Below are 12,105 nucleotides of genomic sequence, written 5' to 3'. Positions count from 1 at the left end.
GTACTGCAGGGCTGCTGGCAGTGGCCCACTCCATGGCACCTTCCTGCTTGGAGGATGAGGAAGCCTGGCCTGGATTATTCCAGACTCCACCTGAACTGTCCCTCCCTTGCTGCTGGTGTATATTGTTGCATTGCTGTAATAAATCTTAGCCATCACTATGGCTAGATGCAGGGTCCCTTGAGTCCCAGCAAAACAGTGAGCCTGTGGGTGGCGAGAGACCCACTGAACCCAAGCAGTCAGAAATGTCAGTGTAGCCTCTTCCTCCATTCTCTGTTCTGAGGCTTGCCTCTGTGCTGCAGCTTTCTTTTTGCTATAGCAGCCATGACCTTCGACATGTGTACTTCACTTATTCTGTTGTTCAGAATTTGTCTTCACTGTTTACTCCCCCCCCCCCCCCAAATGTCAGCTCCAAAAGGCAAGTTGTTGCACAGTGTCACCTGAGTGCCTGTTTACAGGAGTAGGGCTTGCTAATTAATATTTGTTATATCTGAGGGAGAATGATCAGGAGACTGTGCTAGATTCATGGGACTTAGAAAAGAGGCTTAGAGGTTCATGGCCCCCTCCCCCAACGCCCCTGCACCCCCACTCGGGGGTGCAGTGGTAGCGTGGTTTTTGATCGCCTGATTTCCAACTTGAAATGTAATAGCTGAGTGGATTACAGACAGTCTCTCTGGAGCTGGGAGTGGGTCCCAGGGAGCCTTCCAGGAGTTCACCAGGCCAACTGGTGCTCCTAGTGGGTGGAGGGGCCACGTTTCTGCCTAAATTATGCATTCATGGCAGCAGCAATGGGCTCCTCCTTGAGTCCTCTGTTTATCAGTTAAAACTCTATTGTAAAGGAGAACTTTCCCCTCCCCTATTATTTGTTCAATTTATCCATATGAACTTACACATTTTCATTATTGTGTTAGAACCCATTGCTTCACTCTTCATGTTGTTGTTCTGCCTTTAAACATCCCCATCTAAGTATGGTCCTCCTCTGGCTCTCAGCCCAGTAGGGTTTGTTCGTGCGCTTGCCTCCCTGGCCTACGGAGCATGGCCCACATCGCCCAGTGCTGAAACCTGCTCTCCATGGAGCTAAGGGAGGTTGTGAATTAATGCCATAACTGCAGCACAGCTGAGCTCATGGTGGTCCATGAGCTCTTTGATTGATGGTCCACTTTAGGGCAGGCCTCGGTCCCTGTGAAGACTGCACATGGTTGGGATGTTGACGTTGTTGACATTATGTTGTAATGGCCAGACCTCCCTTTTGTCTCCCCTATAGGTTCCTCAGAGGTTTTCCTGCCCCCAGACCCCATCTTCGCCTCGGCCATGTCTGAAAGTGACAATGTGTTCTGCGCCCAGCTGCAATGCTTCCACTTCCCCACTCTCCGCAACCATGACCTGCACAGCTGGCATGCGGAGAACTGCTATGAGAAGTCTTCGTTTCTCTGTAAAAGAAGTAAGCCACCTTGAACTTGACTCCTTTAGTGAGCTGGAAGGAATGATGCTTCTTGTGAGAATGTGGCTTTCTAATTTCTGGACCTTGATTGATGTCAACTTTGAGTGGACTTACCCATTTTATAGTAGGCAGCAGGCACGCTGTGCCTGGCTCACACCTTACTCTGAAGGTGCACAGGTGCCTTGGGGGTGAGGGCTAGAGCCTAGCCTGGGACCCAGGGCTGGTATGAGCCTGACTGGCCTGCTACTTAGTTCTGTGACCTAGACAGCAGTGGCCATTTCTGGCCCTTGTTTCTCTTTTCCCAGAATAGAGGTGATAAATCCTTCCCTCCCCACCTGGATGTTAGTAAACTAAATGAGAATGGTGACAGGACTTGCCAGATACTGTGGTGTCTAGGTGCCTCTGACTCCTTTGCTCACCTCCCCCTCCTCTCCTGGGGTCTTTGTGAGACCCCTCACTCTGCTTCTCTGTCCTGTCTGGACCGCTTACCCTCGTCAGCTGGTCCCTGTGCTAGTTCTCTCACCCACATTCCACACCAAGGTCTTTTCCAGCTTTGGGGGCTAGCAGTGTGGTTGTGCTGACCGAAGGGAGGGCTCCCTTGCCTCACCCAGTCCCCTCTGCCATGAGGGGAGGATGGAATCGTGCCCAGATGCAACCTGGGAGGCAAGGGCAGGTCATCATTCAGTTTCCATCTGCTTAGAGATTTTCCTGTTATTGATTTCTGGTTTGATTCCATTATGGTCAGAGAATAACTTCTATGTGATAAGTTATTTAAATTTGTTGAGATGTATTTTATGCCTCCAGGTGACTCTCTGTCTTGGTGAGTGTTCCATGGATGCTTCAGAAAAATGTGGCTTCCGCTGTTGGGTGGGGAGTGAAAGCAAGTGTGTGTGTGTGTGTGTGTGTGTGTGTGTGTGTGTATGTGTATTAGATTCTATTGATTGACTGTGGTGTTCAAATATTCTATATCTTTGCCAACGTTCTGTCTAGGCATTCTATCAGTTGTTGAGAGGGAGGTGTTGAAGTCCACAAGTAGAATTGTGAAATTGTCTATTTCTCCTTTGAGTTCTATTGGTTTTTATTTCACAAGCTGTCCTTTTGACTTGTTCCTATCATTCAGGTTAATTTTGTACTCTGTGGAATTAGCCTTTTCTCCAAGGGAGGACTATGCACTAATTATGCTCATTGCTTTTACAGCATCTCAGTGGACAGAGCTAAGATGTGTGTGTGTGCATGCATGCGTGTGCACGTGTGTGTATACGTATGTCTTGGGTACAGATTTTTCATATTGATTTAGTTCCTTTAATGATTAAAGAAATCATTTAAATGTATTCAAATGTTCTAGTTATATTTTAGTTTGTTTTGGTAAATCATAGTCATCTAGGGCAGTGGTTCTCAACCTTCTGGCCCTTTAAATACAGTTCCTCATGTTGTGACCCAACCATAAAATTATTTTCGTTGATACTTCATAACTGTAATGTTGCTACTGTTATGAATCGTAATGTAAATATCTGATATGCAGAATGGTCTTAGGCGACCCCTGTGAAAGGGTCGTTGGACCGCCAAAGGGATCGCGACCCACAGGTTGAGAACCGCTGATCTAGGGTATTGCCCATGCAATATAAAATTTCTAACTCATTGCTACAAACTTCTGTTAGCATTCTCTTTGCATTTTTGAGGCATGTCATTATGACCTCCTTTTGACTTATAATATTATTTATACTTCCTTCTGTATTACTAAGTCTTTTTTTTTTTAATATATTTTATTGAATTTTTACAGAGAGGAAGGATGAGGGATAGAGAGTTAGAAACATCGATGCAAGAGAACATCGATCAGCTGCCTCCTGCACACTCCCTACTGGGGATGTGCCCGCAACCAAGGCATATTCTCCTGACCGGAGTCGAACCTGGGACCCTTGAGTCCGCAGGCTGATGCTCTATCCACTGAGCCAAACCGGTGAGGGCCGTATTGCTCAGTCTTGCTTGCCTCTTTGATTCATCTACAGGATAAAGAACCAGCTTTGGATGGTCATTGATTCTCGGTGCTTTGCATCTGTTTTCTGTGCCATTCATTTCTGCTGCAAATTTTCATCCTATTACTATCATTTGGTATTAATTTCTTTTTCTGAGTTCTAGAGTTAGATTCTTAATTTTTAGTTCCTCTAATAAGAGGCTCAGTTTTTTCTATACATGCAGATTTACAAACAAAGTGCATAAATATTAAGTGCAAGTTTTATGTACACATACGGAACCACTTCCCAGATCAGGATGTGGAGTGTTGTCGGCACTCCAGAAGGAGCCTCCTGATGCCCCTACCTAGTCATTATGTTTACCCCCTTCTAGGAAGCCATGCTGTCATAGGTTAATCACAGATTATACACTGTATTTACTAGTAGTCTCTAATGTTGTGGCTTAATCATACTGTGGTCAGATAACATTATGTGGGTTTTTTCTTTGTTAGAATTTATTTTGTGGTCTTGATTTGGGTTTGTTTTGCTCTATTAGCTCTTTGCAGTGATCCTATTGAAGTTTGTTGCTCTTCTCAGATGTACAGGATTTAGATTTTCAATGAATTTAAGAAATCTTCAGCCATTGTCTCTTCAGATATTTTTTCCTGCTCCTTCTCCTACCTTCTCCTGTTGGTCCTTCTGTTTTGTGTATAGTGGTTCATTTGATGTGTCCCATTTTGCTGTCAGTGTGCTCTCATTTCTCCTCATTCTTTTCTTTTCTATTCAAGCAGAAAACAATTTTATCTGAGTTTCTTGCCCTGAAAGTTCTTGAGCACTTGAGTTGTAGATTTGATTCCAGTCTTAAGTGAGGCATCAACCAATGGTGGTTGAATTTCTGAAGTTTTTGTAGACATTCCTACCTATTTAGAGACAGATGCTAACTTCCTTTTCATGTCCCTTTGTTTTTCAGTGAGCATGCATCCCTTTAGACACCACCTCTGCCTCATCCCTAGTTCCTTTCCCAAGCATCCGTAATATCTGCCAGCTTAAGGCTCTGAGTTCTCAGCTTCCTCCTTACTCTAACCATGGGCATTCTTCTTCTTCTCATCCCAGGTTATCTCTGCACAGAGTTTACTGTGTGTGCCTCAGTAATGGACTGAATGGACTGTCTTCCCAAGCAGTAGCAGCAGCTTCTTGGGAGACTCATTCAAAACACATTCTGATTTTAAAATGGTTAATACGTGCAGCAGGTGCATCTTAGAATTGAGGAAAACTAAACTGTTTAGGCATCTTTTTATTATTATTATTGATTTCAGAGAGGGAGAGAAAGATAGAAACATCAATGATGAAAGAGAGTCATTGATTGGCTGCCTTCTGCACACCCCCTGCTGGGGATTGAGCCTGCAACCTGGCATGTGCCCTTGACCGGAATCGAACCTTGGACCCTTCAGTCCGCAGGGTGACGGTCTATCCACTGAGCCAAACCAGCTAGGGCTTAGGTATCGTAAAAGCAGACACTTCCATGGGCTTTCCCCTGGAATCTGGCACTCTCCTCTGTTCTAGCTTTCTAGGTTTGCAGCTAGGTGTGCCCTGGCCAGGTGTGCTTTGTCCTAACAGAGTCCTGTAGTGACCTCTTTTTTTTATTTTTTAATATAGTTTATTGATTTTTTACAGAGAGGAAGGGAGAGGGATAGAGAGTTAGAAACATCGATGAGAGAGAAACATCGATCGGCTGCCTCCTGTATACCCCCTACTGGGGATGTGCCCTCAACCAAGGTACATGCCCTTGACCAGAATCGAACCTGAGACCCTTCAGTCTGCAGGCCAACGCTCTATCCACTGAGCCAAACCAGTCACAGCTGTAGTGACCTCTCTTGAACAGCACTCACAGGAGGTGGTTCTCAGGTTGATCTTGCCAACTCCTCTGTTGTTTGTGGGGAGACTCGGAGCTGGTTCTGCTGGTAACATACATTTGTGTTTGTGTGTGTCTGTTGCAGGTCAGACATGTGTTGACATCAAGGACAATGTGGTGGATGAAGGGCTCTACTTCACCCCCAAAGGAGATGACCCGTGCCTGAGCTGCACCTGCCATGGAGGGGAGCCAGAGATGTGCGTGGCTGCCCTCTGCGAACGGCCCCAGGGCTGTCAGCAGTACCGCAAGGACCCCAAGGAGTGCTGCAAGTTCATGTGTCTGGACCCAGGTGAGACTTGGGTCACAAGTCAGCTTCCCCGTTCAAGGCCAGAGGCTACATGGCCCATTGCTTCCTCAGTGGCAGGGGCTTGTGAGAGGTGAGAGTCCACAACACATGGCATAGCAGCGATGGCAGCATTTGCCCACAGAGCTGTCTCACAGGCTTTGATTGGCAAATACTCTAATAAACGTGTGTCTCACACAACCTGGCCTCCTCTAACTGCTGTCTCTCAGGTTGGCTCATTTTAGCTCTTGGGTTACAAGTATTCACTGAAGAACTTGAACTTGAGTGTGGCTGTATGCTCACAAATCAACTGTAATTGATGACTTCAGAACTATCTTTCTTCTCTCCTTTTAAGACTAAGAGCAAGACTTCCAACTTATATCCCAATTTGAGCTCTTCCTGTTCTCTGACTGAGGTGATGTGGTGGGTAGTGACAGTTTTCATTGCGTAACAGTAATCGATTTCTGCTGTTAGAATCTTTAAGAAAAAGATCAAATATAAAACTCCTCAGTAGGTGGCGCTTTGCAGGTGGACGCTATGCAACCATGTGATCTCTGGGTGATATTTCTTCCACTTTAAAAAAACGACCAGCAGGTGGGGCTCCTGCTCTGTAAGACCATGAAGACATACATTAAAATTCATATAATATACTGGATGGTTCACCACACCAGTGCATCTGACATCTCTGTATGAATTCACAATCTCAAGAGAAATGTAAACAAAAAGCATAAATTTGTTTTCTGTCTTGGCTGCCACAGTACGAGCGTGACGTGGGCAGAGACTTGTGAAAGGCCCTGGACTCAGAGGCCCTGCAGGAAAGCAGCTTGGTGGGCGTGGTAGCTCTCTCCACCCCTAGGGCCCCATGGGTGAAAGGCTGGTTTGCCTAGTGCTAGTGGGAACTGGAGCTGGCACCTGAGAGCCACAACAGCAAGTGTTCCAGAGAGTTGTCAGGAAGGCTGCTGGCAAGAGGGCAGATCAGTGTCAGAAGCTACTTAAGGCTCAGCAAAAGGGGCTACTGTGGCCCGTATCCCATCAAAGGTGCACAGTTGGCTGTGGAGAGTGCAGACACCATGTATGACCAAATGTAGGTATACAGGAATGACCAGTCTGTGGGCTGAGTGGCTTGTGAAGCCCGCCCAGCCCTGAAGACTTCTCAGGAGACCAGGGCCCTCAGGACATCTGGGTAGTCCCAGAGCTACTGCAGGCCACTCCTGTGTAGCCAGAACAGCATCGCCAGGGCCTTTCCCTGCCCCTGGCCTCAGACTTGCTTCTGCAGGCTCCTGACAGCCTTCCAGGTCAGGTGCCTTCTGGGAAGTGTCCACACTTCCCCAAGGATAGAGGTACTGCCACCAAAACTGGAGATGCTTGGAAAGTGTCCCTTTTAACAAGGCAAGAGTGTCTGCTCTCACTACTCTGTTCAGGGTTGTATAGGATATCAGGGCACATGCCCAGTTGCGGGCTTGATCCCTAGTAGGGGATGTGCAGGAGGCAGCCGATCAGTGATTCTCTCTCATCACTGATGTTTCTTTCTCTGTCTCTCCCTTCCTCTCTAAAAACTATTAAAAAATATATTTTTAAATAAAATAAATACATAAAATAATGATGATGATGATGATGATGATGATGATGATAGGCTGGCCTGGTCAGTGTGGCTTAGTTGATTGAGTGTTGTACCATGCACCCAGGAGTCACTGGTTCAGTTCCCATTCAGGGCACATACCTGGATTGCTGACTCGATCCCCAATAAGGGAGGTGCAGGAGACAGCCAAATGATGTTTCTCTCTCATCGATGTTTCTGTGTCACTCTCACTCTCCTTCCCTCGCTCTCTGAAGTTAGTAAAAACAAATTTTTAAAAAAGAATGCTAGGATGGAGGATGAGGCCAGCGCCTTCCACTGAGATGCTGCCTGTGCCCTGAGACCCCACTGCCTCTGCCCAAAGATTTTGGATACAGTCCAGACTCCAGCTCTGCTGAAACTGTTGTGGAACACCAGGTCCTCCATCGTGGAGCTGGTGAACAGCAGGGACATGACCTCATCCCCGTTTAAGCAGGGACTGTGGCCCAGGGTAGAGATGAGCAGGGTGAGCAGATCAGCCGCTCATCTCAGGTTTATCCCTGTGTGAGGACTTGCTCTCAGTGTGTCTCCCCTCCCTGTCCTCTGGATCAGTGGTCGCCAACTGGTGGTCCGTGAGGTCCGAAAGATTGGCAACCACTGCTTTAAGGAAACCTTTGGAGCAGCGGTTGCCAACTGATGGTCCACCAACCACTGGTGGTCCATGAGGTCCGAAAGGTTGGCGACTGCTGCTCTAGATCATGAGTGCCAAAATCGAGCCTTTGGCACTGCTGAACACACTTCGATATATCCAGGGTTCCCCACCAACAGAGAGGGTTAGTACAAGTAGGGTATGGGGAGGTCAAGAATTAGAGCAGCTACTGATGGACAAGAGAAGGGGAGGGGCTGTAAACAGGGTCTCTGAGGGCCCAGTAGAGGCCACATCCTCACTCTCCTCCCTGATCACCAGCCTCCACGTCGAGCACTGCTGGTTACTGGGGAGGAGCAAAGAAATCTGGGAGCACCCTGATGGGCTGGAGCCCAGGTCTGAGCTGGGGCCGGGCACACTGCCCCACTGAGCCTCTGCCCTCTGTATAGGGACGTTTCTCCTCCGCTGTGGGGCTGTGAGAACTCAGCGAGGTGCTGGATGCGCGGTTTCTGCCCTTGCTCTCTGAAGCAGTCTGGCCTAGACCATGAGTGTGGGCCTCCTGCGAGGAGAAGGAATCAGCAAATGCCCGTGGACATAAGGCAACTTGGAGAGTGCGGCTCCCCCTCGGTCCAGTTTGCCTGCAGTCCTGTTCTGTTTGGCACCTCCTCTCAAGCTCCTGTGTGGCTTCCAGGAGCTCACACCCAGAAGTACAGATGAGTGGGCACGCGGGCCTCTGGGGAAGACTGAGGGAGGCGCAAGCCCCCTCTCCTGACCAGGGAGATGGGCTCCCGTGACACCTGATGCAGGCGGGGGGGGGGGGGTCCGGGGGGTTGCATCGCCCATCTCATATTAAAAAACTTTTCTTGGCCACGAGCTGCTTCTCTCCTGTGGTGGTGTTATAGTACTAGTGACCCAGTGCACGGATTCATGCACATTGAAATGCTATTAATTAGAAGGTGGCTGGTGGGGTGGGACTGGGTGAGACAGGCTGGACACGCCCTGGAGCCAACCTCCCGCAGTCTGTCCCCAGCATCTGCGGAGTAAGTGGGGTCCCTCTGGCAGGTGGGCTCCCTCGGCCTGGCCTGTGGGGATCGGGCTGAAACCGGCTCTCCGACATCCCACAAGGGGTTCCAGAGTGCGAGAGGGCACTCTGCAAAGTCGCTGTCATACAGGGTGTGGAACACAAATGCAAGTGTGCAGTAAACCAGATTCGGGGCCAACAGTGCCTCAGCAACAACATAACCCACGGCCGAAGGTGGAATCACACGGCCCCGCGAGGAATCGGGTTCCCTCCTTTCTGGTTTCGGGGTGCGTCACCCAAGAACCATCGCTGCCAAGTCACTGCAGCTTGGCAGCTCCTGTGTTGAGTGTCTGCCCCCTGGTGGTCATTGTGTGTCATAGCAACGGGTTGGATGGTCAGACACTTAGCATATTAGCCTTTTCTAGTATGTATATAGATTCTTGATTTTCAGCTTTCTTGTTTCTGTCATCATAAGACTGTATCGGGAAGTAAGTTGCCTTGTCCACATAGTTGTGTGGTGGAGGGCCGTGGCCTCTCATAGCACTGAGCACCTGGGATCAGGACCTCCTTTTCTGAAGCAGTGGGGTTTTTCCCTTCTCCTCTAACAGATGGGAATAGCCTGTTCGACTCCATGGCCAGTGGGATGCGTCTCATTGTTAGCTGTATCTCCTCCTTTCTCATCCTGTCCCTGCTGCTTTTCATGGTCCACCGGCTACGCCAGAGGCGCCGGGAGCGCATTGAGTCCCTGATTGGAGCAAACCGTGAGTGCCCCAGCCCCTGCCTATGATGACTACAGTGCAGGCCTGCCCTTGGCTGTGTCCCCAGGGAGAATGGGGACACAGGAAGCAGGAAGGTGCAGGGAGGAAGTGGAGGCCATGATGGAGGGTGCCGAAAGGCATTCCTGTCCCACCCAACCGCTCCTGGGCTTAGTGCACACCTGGGGCACTAGAGGAGCTCTTTGCAGGACCCGAAATCAGAGTCCATAAGCACATGGAAGAAGGGCGTACCTCTAGTGCCCGCTGACTCTGCGCTTCCCTGCCCTTGCTCTCTGAAGCAGTCTGGCCTAGACCATGAGTGCGGGCCTCCTGCGAGGAGAAGGAATCAGCAAATGCCCGTGGACATAAGGCAACTTAGAGAGTGCGGCTCCCCCTCAGTCCAATTTGCCTGCAGTAGCCTGTGCCCCCAGTAGAGCTGAAATCATCCCTTGTGTCAGCGAACAAGCCAGGGCTCCCCAGTCCTGGGTGGGGCAGGACAAGACAGGTGCAGGCAGGCAGGAGAGGATTCAGAATCAAGGTGGCAAGAATGCTGAAGGCCCTCACTAGCTTCCATTAGGGGCCTTGGTGTCCCTGGGGAGCCCAGGTCAGGTCTGAAGTGTGGACCAACCAAGTTTTCCACCTGCCTCAGTTCTCACTGAGTTGCAGGGTGGGCAAAACTTCAAGGCAATCATGGGTTAGACACCCAGAAACATTTTAGAGCTGGAGGGGTGTGGTGAGGCTGGAGCACAGCAGGCAAACCTCTTGCATGTGAGTGATGAGCAGGGATGTACCGACCGGGGAAGGAGGCACTGGGCGAGTGTCGGGACTGGTGGGCAGTTAGGCACAAAAGTGTGACAGTCAGAATGTCTGGCCTGGGCGGGGGCAGGGCCTGGACCTGGGGGAGGCAGGGCTCAGGAGCTGAGTGGTGCATCTTCCAGTGACATGACCCTGTTGCTTGTTTCTCATTTCCATTGCCCAGTGCACCACTTCAACCTTGGCCGGAGGATCCCCGGCTTTGATTATGGCCCAGACGGGTTCGGCACAGGCCTCACGCCGCTACATCTTTCTGATGATGGAGAAGGAGGGACTTTCCACTTCCATGATCCTCCGCCCCCCTACACTGCGTACAAGTACCCAGACATTGACCAGCCTGATGACCCACCGCCACCCTATGAGGCCTCCATCAACCCTGACAGCGTGTTCTACGACCCTGCAGGTGCTTCCCCACAGGGGGAGGGAGCAGCCTGTCGCCAACCACCTGGCCTGCAGGTCCAGAGTCTCGGGTCCTCCCCAGCGCACAGGGCTGTGAACTCTGCTCCCTCCCAGCCTTCTGCTGCTGTCTCTGGTTTTCCCTTTAAAGTGGAACTGCCACTTGTGGGTTGTCAGGCTCTTCCCAGGGGAGCAGGTGCAGATGACTGCTGACAGTGGTCACTGGTCACCCTGCCTCTTACCTCCACCTGGGAGCACACGTCAGCAAGCAGCCCTCGGACACCCAGTCCTAGCTCTGTGGAGAACTGGGGACCAGGCATTGGCAGTCGTGGGGATGGGGCTGGCACAGAGCCAACGGCTGGGCTGTAAAGACGTGCACATGTGGTAAGCAAAGAGACACCACCGTGGCATTCTCTCATGTTCTGAGGCAGTTTTGTGGCGTGGGAAGCAAGCATTGGCTTGGTGATGTTGGGCCAGTTATCTGAGTGTGTTCCTCCCAGGGCTGTGCAACAAAGAAGGGATTGCAGGAGCCTTGCCCATTGCCTGGCCTGCCCCTGTCCCTGGTGTGTAGTGCAGATGTCCCACTCTTTTCCCTGTGTGTTACCCTGTAACACACACATTCCCCCACCATACATTGCAAGCAGTGTCCCACCCCAGGGCTGCTGGCTCTTTGCATACCCACACAGCACAGCAGGATGGCGTGAGGCCAGCACTGCTGTGATCTGTGTGCTGTTGGTTCATTTGGTCGGCTACTACCTCTCCCGGTCTGTGTGGGCAGGAGAAACTTGGATTTAACCCCTCGGGACGGGTTGTCGCCATCTGCTGTCAGGGGACCAGGGTAGAGCAAGCTTCCTACCAGGGATGCTGCTGGGGACCCAGCGCCTCCATGGACCAGGCTGCAGGGGAGCAAATGGTCCCAGGGCAGGGCAGCAGGACTGCTGGGCCCATGGGGAGTTGGCCAGGCAAGGGACACAGACTGGGCCCTGTGCCATGCCTGAGCTGAAAGAGTCTGGTGATAAGGAGCAGGCACGCCAAAAAGAATGGGCTGCTGTAGAGCGCTGTCAGACCAGAGGTGTCTGCAGGCCCCTGCACAGTTTACGGGGCTGCTGCCCGGGCCCCATCTCATGCTCTCGTGCTCTTGTTCCCATATTCCAGCTGCAGCTTCTGGTCGGGACTGTGAGCACTGTTCCACCTGCCCACCTACAGCCCAGTAATGCCCTAATGTCACGTGGGTCCTGGTTCAACCCCCACTGAATCTGAAAGGGTTTCCTCGTCCCCTACCTTTATTCTCCTAACTCTGTCAAAGTGTGTACCAGCCACGCACTGGGGCTTGCTCA

The 12,105-nt window shown here is 50.6% G+C and overlaps 1 protein-coding gene across 2 annotated transcripts in view; it reads left to right on the top strand.

Annotated features, from left to right (window-relative positions):
• Positions 1-12,105, top strand: part of DGCR2 (DiGeorge syndrome critical region gene 2) — a 47,846-nt gene that overhangs the window by 32,707 nt on the left and 3,034 nt on the right. For both annotated transcript variants that reach the window (XM_081113601.1, XM_081113600.1), the window contains 4 exons: positions 1,262-1,438; positions 5,385-5,588; positions 9,413-9,565; positions 10,539-10,775. In XM_081113601.1, coding sequence (XP_080969727.1) covers positions 1,262-1,438; positions 5,385-5,588; positions 9,413-9,565; positions 10,539-10,775 — 771 coding nt within the window. The remainder of the gene's footprint in view (positions 1-1,261; positions 1,439-5,384; positions 5,589-9,412; positions 9,566-10,538; positions 10,776-12,105) is intronic.

Source organism: Myotis nattereri (assembly GCF_964212035.1).
Source record: "Myotis nattereri genome assembly, chromosome: 19".
Taxonomy (NCBI): Eukaryota; Metazoa; Chordata; class Mammalia; order Chiroptera; family Vespertilionidae; genus Myotis; species Myotis nattereri.
Note: the sequence above shows the minus strand (reverse complement) of the source record. Positions and strands in the feature narration are given on the sequence as shown.